This window comes from Chanodichthys erythropterus, chromosome 14, assembly GCF_024489055.1.
Source record: "Chanodichthys erythropterus isolate Z2021 chromosome 14, ASM2448905v1, whole genome shotgun sequence".
NCBI classification, from domain to species: Eukaryota; Metazoa; Chordata; class Actinopteri; order Cypriniformes; family Xenocyprididae; genus Chanodichthys; species Chanodichthys erythropterus.
In genome coordinates this window covers 22,531,249-22,547,668 of record NC_090234.1, presented here as the reverse complement: position 1 = coordinate 22,547,668, position 16,420 = coordinate 22,531,249, and the positions used below count along the sequence as shown (strand labels likewise).

Genomic DNA, 16,420 nt, shown 5'->3' with positions numbered 1-16,420 from the left:
TCAATTAAGTTTAAAAGAACATGGTTAGACATTACAAACAGACTTGAGGGCCTTGCTTTTATAAAATATTATAAAATGTAAAAACGTCATAATATAAAAAATATTAGGGAGTTTTCTGTAAAACTTTATTTTAAGTAAATTTGGCATCCTTCTGCTATTGTGCATTTTAGCACACCGGAAGCATTCACCAATCAGCATGCGGGACCCGAAGTATCTGGTTTACAATAACTTTTAAATATTGATTTAAAAATGAATCAGTAAAAATGACAATACTAATCATCCATACATAAAAGCACAATCTAAAACACCTTGCAAATTTCTGTACCTTTAATCAAACGAATTACCAATAGATCTGTTATGATCACACTCATTTTGAAATGTTGGCATCAGGAAGGCTAAGACTTTGGTTTTTGAGGTCAGCCTTGATCTGTTTTGCACAGTTTTCTTGTGCACCATTAGTTGGAGTAGTTGAGTAGCTGGTAAGGTAGGCTGAACCACTGTAGCAAACGCCTTTGGATTACTTCTTCGACTTGTCGATTTTCGCGCCTCAGTCTGATGGTGTCATTTTGAAGCTGGTCGCATAGAGAGGCGCCTAGTATTCACCGCAGGCACCGCATTTGAAAGGTTTTTATAGGTCTGCTTTTTGGGCCCGATGCCGGAAGAGGGTTGAAAGGAGGAGGGTTGGTCCGTTGGAGGAGGGACCGTAAAAACCTGGCGAGTATCCACTGGATCACAGACAAATTGTAAAAATAACTTACTGTACAGACTTCTATTACTTAAATTATTTAATGTTATTTAATTGAACACAAGGATTCAATAGAAATACAGACACATATTCACTATCATTCAAAAGTTTGGGGTTGCTTTCATTTTTTAATGTTTTTGAAATCTCTTATGCTCAGCAAGGCTGCATTTATTTGATTAAAAAACAGTAGAACATTGATATCATGAAGCATTATTACAATTTAATAATAATATATTTAATATATTTTAAAATGCAATTTATTCCTGTGATGGCACAGCTGAATGCCATGAGTCTTCAGTGTCACATGACCCTTCACAAATCATTCTAATATGGTAAATAGCTGCTCAAACAATTTAATGGTGAAAACAGCAACAAAACTTTTTTTTTTTTTTCAGGATTGTTTGATCAATAGAAAGTTCAAAATAACATTTGATCAGAAATAGAATTTTTTTGTAAGATACATTGTTACTGTCACTTTTGATTCATTTAATGAGTCCTTGCGAAAAAATTGCAAAAAAAAAAAAAAAAAAAAAAACGTTTTGAATGGCAGTGTATATTACATGAAAATTATTCATGCAAAATAAAGTAATTACTATGGATGCTTGTTTTTGCCATGGACTAAACAATAAAAAAGGTAATTGCGACTTTTTCTCTCACAATTCAGACTTTTTTTGCAATTGCAATTCTCGCAATTCATACTTTTTTCGCATAAAAAAGACTTTATAACTATATATAAGACTATATAAGCAATTGCGAGTTTACATCTCAATTATGAGAAAAGAAGGTATAAACTTGCAATTGTGAAAAAAGTCAGAATTGCAAGAAAAAAGTCAAAATTGCAAGATATAAACTCGCAATTTTGAGAAAAGTCAGAATTGTGAGATAAAAAGGTGCAATTATTTTTAAAAGGTTTTTTTATTGCACGGCAGAAACAGACTTCCATAAATTACTACTGACACTGACAAAACTCACATTAAGAAAGAAATAAATAAAATAAAAAACCACTTGATTTTCTTATTTTTGCGCCCACTTAATCACCCAGTAATAGTAGTATCAGTGTCTGGCTTGTTGTTCCTGTAACACTGCATGTGTTTCTTGGTCTGACATATGCTCTCATTCTGCATATTTGCAAACTGGAGAAGGACAGCGGAAACAAAAGAGATGGTCTTTGACTAAAACCACAAGTCCTTAAAAAAAGGGGGGGCCTCATTCTATATGAGACCACATATCTATTCTCAGTATACAAGATCGAAAGATTCACACAAGCAAGAATATAAACACCACACAACAGCTCTGTGTGAAAATGAGGAGGAAAGGAGGGGAACAGACAGCAACAGTTTCATATGATGACAGTATTTAATGCAGAAAAGCCCATGCTTTAAAAACCAACATATAACGACACACTTTCCTTAAAGATGCCAAGGTTACAAAAGTCTATTTTATAACAGTATACATCAGTAAACCTTGGTTTTACTCATTAGATTTCTTTCTTTAAAAATAAAAATATATATTTATATATTTATTTGGATATTTGACTTTGGATTTCAAGTCAAATAGTATTAAATTCAATATTAATTCAAATCTCTCCTACAGTTCCATACAAATGCATTTAAGAAGATTTTTGACAACACTGTACCTGAGAAAACCCAAAAAAGCGAACCGACACACAGCAAAAGATAACCCCCTTTCAACATTTTTTACCAAAATATACTGTATATAATTCATACATTTATTCACTTATAAAAATACACTGCAAACCCTTGTTTTACTGTTTGTAAGGTGGTCCACAGTGAATAAGAACAGTTAAAAAACACCTTTCTCTCACAAAAAATATATATTTACACAGATGAGAAAATAGCAGTCCCATACACTTTAAGGTAAAAAGTGAAACCTGACTCTAGAGTGCCTTTCTTGTAAGTTCAAGTACTCTCCACTCCCAAAAGCGTGGACTCGTCGTAAGAACACGTTTTGTTCATGTGCTCTTGTTCATTCGGTTGTAAACATAGTCTTACATCAATGTTTCCTTCACCTTGTTCCTTTTTTGAAACTAAACAAATACATATACAATAAGCTTTGATAATCATTTTATAAAATGCCCTGGAATTGTGGAGCACATTCAATTTCATGCCTCAAAAAAACAAAAAACAAAAAAACTAAAATCTAAAATGCATAAAGATATTCATGCTTCACAAGAACAAATAAAATTCTTCAAAATGTTTCAGGATTTAAGAGGCGGTATGTGTGTGCGATTTGTGTCATTTTTTGGAGGTGTAAAAAAAAGGCAAAGCTATTTTTTTTTAAAGAACAATAAAATGACGTTCAAACAATATGAATGCATTTCTATCAGTGCTCTTGGTTGCCTTTAAAGTCTTTTTCCTCATACCGTTTAAAGGGCATATTCACAGTTTTTTTGGAGTTTTCCTCAAAGCAGAGAAGACAAAAGCAAAGCTTTAAAACAATATGTACAACAAAGTCTGATAGTGATGCAAGGCTCTTTTAGCACTGACATAAAAGCCCAACAAATGTGCAAGGGAGGTTCTGAACGTTGTGAAGGCTGCAGTTGTACAAGTTGAGCCATATGCATTGATTGAAGCTGGATTTATGGTTGTGCTACAGAATGCTTCATGTAAATATTCAACAACATCGAACAGAAAAAAAAGAGTGTGAAAGAAAGAGAAAATAAAAAGGGAAGAGAAACAGGAAGGGAAAATAAACAACTGTGAACATTAAAACAAATAGTCTAAATTTTTACGGCTAATTTTAATGCCCTGAAAATAATAAAAAAGTTCTCTGCATCAAGCATGGGAAAATTTTAAAGGGTGGGGGGGGGATAACATTGTCTGATTTATAAACCGCGTTTTATCTTGTAAAGCTCTTGTGCAGTCCGGGTTAGCGATGAAATCTCAACAGCAATCTTCTAGCATCTATAAAAGTTGTTGTTTGATTTTAAAGATCTACAATTTTCCATTATCAGGCAGATTTGAACTGCGCATAGGTTATTTATTTATCTCTCCATGTACAAAAATGGTATAATGCATTAGCTAACTAGAGTCGAACGAAAAATGCATATGCAGCGCAAGTTCATAAGGTCCGTGTGTGGGCTAAAAAAGACAACATATGTGGAATGAAAAGAAAAAAATCGAAAGAGAGTTTGTGCTGTAACACTGAAGACAGTCAGAGGAGTTTGATTTAATGAGGCATCAATAATGAGGCATTCGGTCTGAAAGGCTGAGTGAAATTCACAGATTTCAATCAAAAGTATGGCAACCCTGTTGTTAAAGACCTGTAGTTAATGTCTATACTTAAAATAGGTGCAGACTTGTTCCCTGTTGAAACACAGATGACAAACTACTGCACTGGGACTAGCTAAACTACACAATGACCTTTGTTCCCTTTATCAATAGCATGGATATAGCATATTTTCGCCCAAGGCCTCAAGCTAATAGTGCAAAAACAGGTTTATCAAGGCATGTCGCAGTGCTGTTTTCAGCGAAGTGCATAAGAAATCAAAGATGATAGTAAGTGTGCAACAGCAGCAAAACACAGCACGGAAAACTCATCTGTCCTTAGCGTGGCAAAAATATTTCGGTCTTCCGAGGGGATTGTCATCAACACTTCATTGTAATGTGTCCGAAAGACTTTGCGCCAACTGCAGAACTGCATTTGCGAAACTAGCATAGTAGCACCGACACGAGGAACAGGAAATTAGCACGAGAACCGAAGCTTCGGTCCACACGCCCCGGGAACTTCATCGAAATGGAGCAAGTGATGAGAAAAGACGCTAAAAAGATACAAAGCGCTCCGTAAAAGGCAAAATTGTGCGGTTCAAAACATCAGCAAGGCACTAAGAAGCCACAGCAGCATGAAGCTATGAATTAAAGTCTTTTTTTATACACAAAACTAAACGGTTTAGTTCTCCAGTGGTCCTCTGGTTGCTTGGTTCACCTGTAATATTGATTGAGGTCCATGAAACAGGAATGACAGCATGCATCGAGGTAATAAAGATGACAAAAAAGAGAAAGAACTTCACAACTTTAGATAACACATAGCTGCTCTGCTGGAAGGTTCAGTACAAAAAAACAAAACAAATGAAAAGAAAAGAAAACAAAACAAAAAATTCACAACATAAACTTCTCATCCCCTCACCCAGAATAAAAAAATCTTCAAACAGCTCCAAAATGAAAACATTTCTATTGGACTCAAACCTTCATATATCTGCCGATCGGTGCTCACGTAATGCTTCGGCAGTGAACTCGTGCCGTCTGCAGTAAACTGACTGCAAGAGACTGCTAACGAAAGGTGTGTTCTCCGCGAACGATGTGTGAGGAGAACTCGTAGCGATCTTTGCTGCAGTGGCCGCAGATGTTGCACTCCAGCGGGTCTCTGTAACCATGGCAACCCATGTGGATGGTGTACATGACGTGGTCCAGGAACAGAACGCGGCAGTGCTCGCACTGGAACACCCTCAGCTCCTGGCCCTCGCGGCTGAAGACGCGGACGCCGTCCCTCGCGGCGATGCGGCTGGTGTCGATCGCCCTGCCTTCCTCTGCCCGGCCAAACCCTGGGCTGGATCTCGACCTAGGCCCGGCAGCGCTGAGCTTGTCCCGAGGGCTGCTCCGTGCCGAATCAGCCGAATCCTGTCCACTGTTGCACGGCGACCCGTCTCGGGCCGATTGAGGATTCTTGGGCCTGACCAAAGAAAGCGCGCCATTGGTTGGGTGCGGGAACTCTGGGTTTGGGTGGGGCAGCTGAGGAGCCTCACGACTGCTGGGCCGGTCCATGCGCGGGCCAAGCGGGTACACCGGATGGAATAGCGGGTTCACCATAGGTACCACCTCGGCCATGGAGAGGGATGGGTGATGGACCACGGGCCTTAATGAGTCAGAGCCCAGGTAGTTGATTGCATTGCTAATGGCATGGTCCATCATTTGGGCCTGCATCAACTCAGCTTCCTTTTCATACTTCAGGCCCATCTCATAGTTCAGCTCAGGGTACGAGTATCGAACCATTTTCTCACCTTAATAGACAATTCAATAAAAGATGCATTAAAAATAGCCTCAAAGTACTTTCCATTATAATAAAAACCTCACAATTTACTGTAAAAGGTGCATTTAAAAATCTGCTACTATGTTTTCATTGCATTAATGATGGAAAGCCCCGTTTGGAGACTGAAGTGAGAAAATTTAACCCCTGCATAATATGGATGCGGTAAACTGCACTGGCGTAGTCAGTAAAAGCAATGGCAAAGATACAGGTGTGCAAAAACCACAGAATGAAAAAAAAAAAACAACTCCTACTCAAACCTTTTTTTTTCTCTCTCTTTCACTTTAATACTTAGTTTGATTTCCGCAGATATTGTCAATAGACATGTAATGAGTTTCCTCTCAAATAATGTTTACTGTCTCTCTCTTCAAATAATATTTTTTTTATCTTCCTTAAGAGATCTTCCATTACAACTTTATTGTATTTATGCTTTTACTTTTTTAATGTGAGTTCTGCTCTCTGTTCCTTCATGTGGAAACTCAAGTGTTCACTTAACAGTTGCATGTGGTATTTCAGCTCAAAAACCTGCGTATTACTCACTAACCACCCGCAATCCAGTTTAACCAGGCGCTAAATGCTCTGAAACAATGCTGTGCTGTATTTAAATAAGTAACTGTCTTTATTTGTAAGCACAAATACGCCTCCTTAGACCTAGTATAGCTTGTGCCTTATTCATCCAGCTCTCTTTGCCGTTGTTTCTACAGAAAGTAGGAGGTACTCTTTTTTTTTTTTTTTTTTTATCATTAAAAAGAGATTTTTGTATTCATTTGTAATGATTATGGTGGAAGTAATTGATATAATGTTGATTAAATTATGGAAAAGTTTTAATATATATATATCTTGACCTGCGGTTTATATTTCTGTCCGTGTATGCACCGGTCCCTGATTTAAAACAAAGCAGACAGAATGTGCATTTTGCAACAGGGCGACTGTATGTGTGAGGTTGAAAATGTTTATTCCATCGTGTGACCTGCGTTACATTCATTAGCACCGCTAGAACTTTGAAGATCAGTTTGTTGCATACTGTAGATTCAACCACACTTACTGCTGAGGTGACACTTACCCACAAACTTCTGTGGCGTGGTGCTCTTCCGTTTACCCACATTCCCCAGTCTTTCAATTACAGGAGGCCGGTCGAAAGCCGTCATGCCAGCGGACTCCAGCGACCTCTGCTCCTTTGGAACCTCTCCTGGGCAAAATGATAAAAACCATTCAGCATATCAACCAAGCTGGTCCATAATGCATGAAGAAAACTATTCAATAGCATTTCCATTCATCTCAAATTTTTGCAGCCAGGTACCCTTACGAAAAAGAAGTTTATTCAAGTGTGCTATTAGTATGCTTCTTTTAAACTAAAAATAAGAAAGTATACTTTTAGTCTACTTTTTATATACTTCTCAGAAGTATACTTAAAATTGCACTTAGGTATACTTGACTCATAGTGTCAGAAAAGTCTAAGTATATTTGTTCTATACATGTACTTAATCTTTTGATCGAGATGTGCTTAAAAGTATAATTAAGTATTCCTGGTATATTTGGTTTGTAGTCTTAACTGAAAGAAACTTGCTCTGACATTTCTTAAAATATGTTAGTGACAGTGTTTTGTCTCAAGATGCAAATCAGTAATGTTTTTTCTAAGGCACATTTATAAAAGCTACTTAAATGTTCTATATGAACTAAGGCCTAATCCTGGCCTAATCTACGTCCTGTCTGTGAAACCCGGCCATTGATTTATAAAGAAAACAGATGTTCCTAATTCTGAGTATCTGAATTTTTGTGTAGGCTAGTCCACCAGTAGTGTGCATAGGAATTTATTTCAAATCTACTTTACTCTTTCCCGCCATTGACTGAATTTTCTAGCTATCCATGTTTTCACTGTTATACGGTAGGGGATGCTATTAAGCATCTTCTGAAATCGGATCAAAACACAGGTGAAGAAGAAGCAGAAAAAAGCGATAGAAGATTGCTTACGCAAATGTAATAAAACACAATCATCAAACATTAAACAGCATGTAAGTTGAAAACTGCCTAATGTTACCGAATAAAATGTCAACCCAGGAAGGGTTAACGACTCTGAAGTTTTGGGGGAGCTGATGGACTCGATCTACTCCATCTACGGTCATCGTTCTGAATCCCATCTGGACATAGTCTTTGACAAAAATGCGATTTTCTCAGCTTTTTGTTTTAAATGTTGTTTAATTTACTTTTTTTTTTTTTTCATGAAACTTACCCACATTCAAGTGTTGATAAAAAAGGATACATGAAGCTAGAATAAAATGTTTTTTTTTTTTTTAAATGGAAAGAGTTAAAGTACAATTAAAGGTATATTTCAAATATAAAACATTAATACCTAAATAGGAACATAGATGTATACTTAAAGTACAAAAAGTATAATTATGATATTATGTTCACTTAAAGAAAACTTACAAGTATACTTGCTGTATAAAACTACTAAACTAGTAGTCTACTGAGAGTATACTTCAAAGTGTACTTTCATAAACTACAAATCTGCTACAAGTATTTGCCTAGTGAACTATCAGTATACCCAAGTTCACTTGTGGTATAGTTGTAGTACAAACGGAAAACTTAGTTGTAAACTAGTTGTGTACTCAAACTTTCCTACAGTAACACAAAGTATACATAAAAGTATGCATTTATACATTAAAGCAGGCCAGTTTAGTCCCAAGTAATATTGAAACAGTAAGTATACTTCTAGTACATTGATACTACTTGCTACATAAAGTATACTTAAAAATATACTTGAACTTTACTTAAGTATACTCAATAAAATTAAACTGAAGAATACTTATTTTTTGTAAGGGTTGTTTTGAGCCAATCACATGGGGCCTCATTTATAAAGACATGATCATAAATGTGAACGTACAGCAGTTGATTTATAAAACATCTTATGTTGATGCAACATAAATGCATCAACTCCACGCAAAAAAAAAAAAAAAAAAACTTTTCCACCTTAGTTTCTGCCTTTACAAATCCTGATTTGTTCCTCACTTTCTATGGAGGATAAAATCCATGGTATTTAGGATCAAATCTAATCGTATAAATGAGGCCCCTGAACCATAAATGCCATGTAACTAATTTCTTTGGACAATAGTAAGAATAATGTCAAGTCAAGACTAATTTTAGCTAGAAAACCTTGTACCTTTGGTGTCACCAAAATGTACCCCACAAATGTTTAGTGTAGCAATTCTATATTAGTAATTCATATTGTTTTGTTTCCAAGAAACATACCAGCTCATGGAACACCGTTGTGTCATCCAACACCAAAATGATTTCACAATAAGTCATAATAACACTTGATCGATGATATGGAAAACTGTCATCTTACAATCTCAATGAAGTCATCAGCCACTCACCTGGATAAGGGCCAGGATTGGAGGCGGAGTCCATTCCGACACTCTGCAAGTAATTATGACACCGTTCTTTGTGCTCCTCCAATGATGTGCGCTGCTTGTAGCTCCGCCCACAGTAGTTGCACTTGTGTGGTTTGCCCACTAAAAGATATGAAAGAGTAGTAAAATAAGTATTAAGATGTAAAATAACTCATTCAGACCGCTCACACAAATGAGTTTCAGTCTCCGACTGAGTAAGCGAGAAAGTGGGCAAAGTCAGATTTGGAGATGATGCAACCACTACAACGCAGTGAGGGGGTTTGCTCCAGAGGAGGATAGAATTACGTACTATAGTAGTTGTATTTGATGTCGTTTTATCGTCATCAATCTGTAATTGGCACCACGAGCGATGACTTGGAAAGTCTCTTTGAACAATAAACAGAAACCGAGTGAGTGTTTCTCCTCAGCCGGATAAGGTGTGAAGTGATTCACAGTCAGTTCCACTAAGATTAGGTCAGTGCAAGGGCGATAATGCGGGACAGAACCTCCCAAGAAAGATGCAATAGAAACAAGCATCTTGTCCTTCCATTGTAGGCAGAGAAGAGTAGGAGGAGGACGATGCTTAGCCTCCAGAAACAGATGTGAGTTTTCCAGTAGCTAATGGAACAATTCGTTCATTGATTCATTCCGTGTTTCATTCATCAATTGGTTGAGTCATTCATTTATCTGTCATGATTTTCTCATTCACTCATCGATTCGGAACATAGCCCACCATTACGTGTGCGCTGTTCTGTTATGTCAGCTAAAAGTATAATTTAATTTGAGACAGGGGCTGTCAGCTCTGTGGTCAATCCTTGGTGTAAGGGACTTTCAGAATTATTCATAAAGAGTGCAGGAGTGAAACAAAACAGCCTAGCGAATTGAGTCATCCTGTATGAACTCAGTTAACCAGTCTCTTACTGCACGTGAGAAAATAATGATAATTCACACCTGTTACTAGCAAGCCTGTGGGATTACCTGTAAAGTGTGCCAATTGTAAAAATACCCCCTACACTTTTCGGTAACCCTCTTCAAAGCACCATAGTGCTTTTTCAGTCAGAAGCAAAGAGTGAAAGTGAGATAGCTACTGACTGAGACGCTGTGAAGTGACCTTTCACATGTAGAACGCATGTCAGACAACGGAGGCCCTGTCACTTCTGTGGGAAAGGATGGATTACAGCAACAACAAAAAAAAAAGTTTTAGTTTGCTTGGAATACAATGTCTCATAAAATATGTTTAAAGAAAATGTTTCAAGAACAGTGTAGCTAAGTTCTAATTTAAAAAGAAAACAATATTTTAATATTATAATTTTAATATTTTAAAATATTTATTTAAAATATAGAAATATTTTTATAATACATATTTAAAAATATTATATTATAAAAATATTATTTTAAAATAAAATATCTAATATAATATAAAATGAAGTAATTATAATAATATAAAATATTTTATTCATAAAATAAACAAAATATATTTTAGAATTTTAATATTATAATATTTTAAATTTGTTTTAGTATCAAATGCAAATAAAACAAACATTTTTTAAATTTTATTTTTTTTTTTAAAAAACTTTATATTACAATAGTATATAATAAAATGTATTAAAAATCAATTTAAAAAGTATTCAAATAATATAAAAATAAAAATATATATGATTATATGGCATTCACGTGAACTGTCACACCATGTCAGCTGTGAAGATTGACTAAAGTTGTTTATTATTATTACATTTAAAGTAGTCTTTCATGAATTTGGTCTTTGTGTCATTCTGTAAAGGTCAGGTAATCAAGGGATCTAGGGCAGACTCTAACACGTCAGTAGTTTTGGGGTCTTTATATGTCAGTTGGTGACTGTTTTGGAAACGGTTTCACCTAATGAGGGAGATCTTGAAAGTGACATTTGTTGTCACACTTTCAATATTTCTAATAAATGGGAGGCTTTTCAAATTTGGGTGTGTGCATGACAGCACATCAGAAATGATTTGGTGCAGACATTTTACAGGATACAGTGCATCCACCCAGACAAATATAGACTATAAATGGAAAAACAGAACTGAACTGTTTGGTTCAATGAACTGTCAAAACACCTGCAAACTGCAAAGTCTGGGACAGGCAATCATGCTAATATGTGATGGAGACAAAGATGCGAACTGTTATGGGGCAAAAGAAATGCAATGGTTTTATCGATTAATACCAACTGTTCAAAACCCTATGAGTTCCTGTAGCAGAGTTTGGATGTTTTAGAAAAAAAAAATCCCTTTCTAAGCACTTATTCAAATGCAAATTCATGCACATAGTGATGCATTAAAGCCCTCTAAACCGCATCCATTCGGGTTGAAAACAGGAAACAGTGAGATGAGGATGACATTTCATTTCAAGTAAATGCCTATCAATTTTAGAGCATCAGCAAAAGTGCTCGACTTACTCAACTGGTAGTTAAACATGCACCCAGCTTAAACCGTCCACTCCCTGAATCAAGCGTTAGCCACTCACCTCACATTTCTTATTTTACTAATCTGCCTAAAACAGCCAAAGCAACCCAAAGCAAAGTCACCGACATTATGAATCATGCCTAAAACTGTGGTGCAATATATGCTGTTTCAGTTTCAACGTTTGGAGCATGGCTGTGGTCTGCGTGCATGCATATGGATTTTAGCGACAGCCATTTGTAAACAACTGGATGTGTTTGCATGTTTTTACTCCCTCTCAGCGTAACTTTCCTGGGCGGTTTGTCACCAATCCTCCTGTTACCAAGGGCCAAAAGAGGATGAGTCCTTTCATGTGGCGCTTGTTGCACAAGAAGTCGTCAAACCTGCTGAGTTCCTTGCATTCCGCTCCAGCTGAAGTGGCTGCTGGGAAGGCGGACAGGTCACCAAGGAGTGGGGATGGACTTGCAAAAAGGGCGAGACCGCCACAGGTGACATTGCTGCTTAAGTCCTTAAATTACTAATCAAAAGCACTCCAGCAACAACTACACGTCTCACACTGTGGTAGAACAAACCTTTCTTGTGGCAACTCCTTAACAATGCCTATAGAAATGGATATGCAAATCAGTTAATGACTCTCATCGGCCACAAACGTTTATATGCTGAGGTAGTTGGGTGCGTAGGCTTTAGTGGTAAAAGTTCTCACACTGACATTTGATATCAATATGATAGACCACAACACACAGACACACACACCACAAATTTTGCATAGTTTGTTGATTAAATGATGGAGAATCAATACAAATCAGTATGGATACACCAACTCCTCCTGTCTCATTACTATTCATGACATTTTTGAAGTAATAGTTAAGTCGTCAAAACTATGAAATAAGACAAATGGAAGTACTAAGTGTATTCCATATAAATATATATATATAAAAAAAATTTGTCTAGAACGTCTTTGTCTAGATTACAGATCACAAAATTCCATCCATCTCTTTTTTCACTGAAATGTAAGTTTTAAAAAAAAAATTAGACAATTTACACTGGCATTTAAAAGTTTGGGTCAGCAAGGTAAAAAAAAAATAAATAAATACTACATTTATTTAGCAAGGATGCATTAAAGCATGCATTAAATTGATCAATAATGATATTTATAATGTTAAAAAGATTTCTATTTCAGATAAATGCTGTTTTTTTAACATGGTATTCATCAAACATTACTGAAAATAATTACAAACAAAAATATTAAGCAGCACAAATGTTTTTTAACATTACTACTAATAAGAAATGTGTCTTGAGCAGCAAATCAGCATATTAGAAGGATCATGTGACACTGAAGATTGGGGTAATGATGCTGAAAATTCAGCTTTGCATCACAGAAATAAATAACATTTTCAAATATTTTCAAATAGAAAACAGTTATTTTAAATTAAAGAAATATTTCACAATAGTTCAGTTTTTACTGTGTTGATCTTATAAATGCAGCCTTGGTGAGACCCCAAACTCTTAAATGGTAGCATATTTAATATAAAATTATATTGTTTTGAAGACAAAAATAGCTTTCCCACCATGACCATCAGCGCTTATGTGAAACCAAACCTTAGCTATGCCTTTAAGAATTATTTCATATATTCTGCCCACAAAAACAGGACACCACAGACATCAGCTGCCTGGCCTATAAAACTGCACTATCCCTGCGCTGTGATTAGAGCTGCAAAACAGGAAATGACAAAAGTCGAAGACAGGCAGCAAAACACGATGAGAGTGATAGGCCTCTCCTGCTCTCCCTGTGCATTTCAACAAGACTGTCCCTGAGTGACAGCTTGTGAAGTCCCGAGCTGAGCACTGATGGTATCGTATGACCCGGATCTTCAACGATGAGGACTAGACAACTGATGGTGGGCTGATATGAAAGTGGGTTAGAGAGTGATGCTTCACCAAAGCGACACTTCCCTTTGGTTGACAGAGAGCATTTCCTTTGGTGGAGCGCACAACTTGCAGGCAACACAACAGCATGTCCTAGGTGGCCTAACCGCAGTGTTTGCTAGGCTGTCTGTACACGTCCCTCAGGACAGAACAGATCTGCACGTTTTTTCCAGAACATGTCAGCTGCGGCCACAGAACACCAATCGTTTTGTAGGCTATGGCACACATTAATAGCACACTACTGCCCATACATGTGTCTTCTTATAGCAGTTGCATAGAGACGTGGTGGCCTGACCTGAGTGTGTGCGCAGATGTCCGGTTAGGGCGTCACGACGGCGACAAGCGTAGCTGCAGAACGGGCATTTGAAGGGCTTCTCTCCCGTGTGGAGTTTGATGTGCCTCAGCAGATTGCCCTTCTGAGTGAATGAAACCCCACACTGGTTACACTGGAACGGCCGGTCACCTGATGGACAGAGTCACGAACAAGAGAAGAGACACATACTGATCACCGGTTTAGCTAATGTTTATAAACATAAATACGGCAGTGTTTTCAGTGTAGCAGGTTTTATACAGACCGTTCACCACACAGGGACTGCTTTTTCTACTCATGGTTGGCTGATATATTAAATGTAAAAATATAAAATGATGCAACAAGACATTTGAATAGTGACTTTGATATAAACTTCAAAAGCAAAAAACGGTGTAAGACTGTGTTAAAAGTATTTGCCCGAATCAGTCTATGTAAAAGACTCAATCGTGCCATAATCGGAAATGTTTGTGGAAGTCTCAGTGTGGCCTTTTCATATTAAAATGTATTCAACCATCGGCCCATTTTTCAAACCAAAATGTATACGTATCTTACTTTGATTCATTTTCATGAATCTGTTTAATCTGTCTGTTTCAATGAATCGAATCAAAACTCTGATTCAATGATTCAGTTGTCATCAACCAAAGCCTGAAGGCGTTTTTCACGTTTTATTTAAAATATGTTGGTACATATTGCTTTTTATATTAGTGCATATAAATGAAAATTATTTAAATTTGTTGACACGCACTACCATTCAAAATTTTGGGATCAGTAGGATTTTCTTTTAAAGAAATTAATACTTTTATTCGGCAAGGATACATTAAATTAATCAAAAGTGAGAGTAAAGACATTTAAAATTCGATAAATGATTTCTATTTCAAGTAAATGCTGTTCTTTTGAAAAAATATTAAATGTTTCTTGAGCAACAAATCAGCATTTTAGAATGATTTCTGAAGGATCATGTGACACTTTTTCTGTAATGATGCCATTACAGAAAAAAAAAAAAACAACAACTGTAAAATATATTAAAATAGAAAACTGTTATTAGAATATAGTATAATCTCATTGGAAAGCGGAAAAATACAGTGATATATAATTTTTAGATGTAGTACCCAGCCAGTTCTGCCAAGTCCATGGTTTTCCTGTGGAATTGGGCTAGATTAATACTGTTGCCTCAGGTTGTTTTTCATGTCCGCGGGTTGAAGCGACCCCAAATAAAATGATATTTAGCCCCTGGAATGCGAATTTTATCAGGGAAACCCTCACCAAAAATACGGATTTTACCCCCCGAACACGATTTTTACCGGGGGACCCCCCCCTTGAAATGTGATTCAGTTAGTTTTGGGCTAGTTTTGAGTAGCATTTGGGTGAGTTTTGTTGTGAAAACCTGGCAACCCTGCACCCATTTACACTTTTCCACAGAAAAACGCATTCTACCTGTCAGTTAAACATAAGGTGCATCCCAAATCACATACTTATGCCCTTTTCTATGGCATTTTGTAGTCTAATAGTGAGAGTAGTGTGTTCACACTGAAAATTTCAAAAGGAAAAAGTACACTTTAAATACCTGGATGATGAGCTTTATTAACCGAAAAAAAATTAAGTGTGGAATGTTGGACACTTCATGCACTCAACTGACGCAGCTTTAATTATGTAGTGGGGGGGAGGGGCTATCAGACTCTGGTGCTGAATGATAAAAACAACCTTATAAAATTCAAACGCTACACAGTTTGTACACAGTGCATAAGTACACAGTGCATAAGAGCATAGTGTATTATTTGGGACACAACTATAGTATCACATACCATGTGATACCATGATACCACCATGATTGCCATTTTTGCCATTTATAAGCACTACACTTATAATTGTTTTTCATGAGTCTTCATCTCAAAAAGTACCTTTTACAGCTATGATAAATATGCTGAGCCTCTTTGATACAATTTTTTGATTGGGAACCTAATTATGTTTAATTAATTGGATTAGTCATACATCAGAGACCTGCTGCGTGAGCACCTGCTCTAAAAATAGCATGCAACTCTAAAACACACGTTTAATGGACACAGAAATTGCAACGATCAGTTCTAGGTGAATGTTTTATTTTATGGGCAGAGATGAAACCCTGGAAAAGTGAAATATGACACTGTCCTGCTAGCGTGTTTGAATCAGCGTCAGCCTAGGGCTTGGGAACAGGTTGTGGAGGATTCCTAGGATGCTTTCCCTGAGAATAACTCCTAGTCTTAACTATTGTCTTCTTATTGAACAGCCACATGCTCCACACCCTTTTAACATTGAAAAAAGGAAGAACGCATGAGTGACAAGCCCTGGTCACGAAAGGGTTTTGCTATTTTAATGGGAAGTCAGTGAAATGTGTTCTGTCGAAACTTTACTTGAGAAGTGTCACAATAAATTAAGGGAAATCATTTGCACTTTGAATTGCTGGATCATGGTGCCATGATGATATATGTAATTAAAAAAAAAAAAAAAAAAAAATATATATATATATATATATATATATATATATATATATATATATATATATATATATATATATATATATTTTTTTTTTTTTTTTTTT

General features: G+C 36.4%; 1 protein-coding gene across 6 annotated transcripts in view; it reads right to left on the bottom strand.

Moving 5' to 3' along the window:
• Window positions 1–1,692: 1,692 nt before the first annotated feature.
• The window catches only part of ikzf2 (IKAROS family zinc finger 2), a 30,504-nt gene continuing 15,776 nt past the window's right edge, over window positions 1,693–16,420 (bottom strand). For 2 of the 6 annotated variants that reach the window (XM_067409879.1, XM_067409881.1), the window contains exons 5-9: window positions 13,831–13,998; window positions 9,163–9,300; window positions 7,827–7,937; window positions 6,852–6,977; window positions 1,693–5,762 (exon numbers count right to left, since the gene is read on the bottom strand). In XM_067409879.1, the coding sequence (XP_067265980.1) occupies window positions 5,035–5,762; window positions 6,852–6,977; window positions 7,827–7,937; window positions 9,163–9,300; window positions 13,831–13,998 (1,271 nt within the window). In that variant the 3' untranslated portion in view covers window positions 1,693–5,034. The remainder of the gene's footprint in view (window positions 5,763–6,851; window positions 6,978–7,826; window positions 7,938–9,162; window positions 9,301–13,830; window positions 13,999–16,420) is intronic. The other 4 variants (XM_067409883.1, XM_067409884.1, XM_067409880.1 and 1 more) reach the window with 3 other exon arrangements.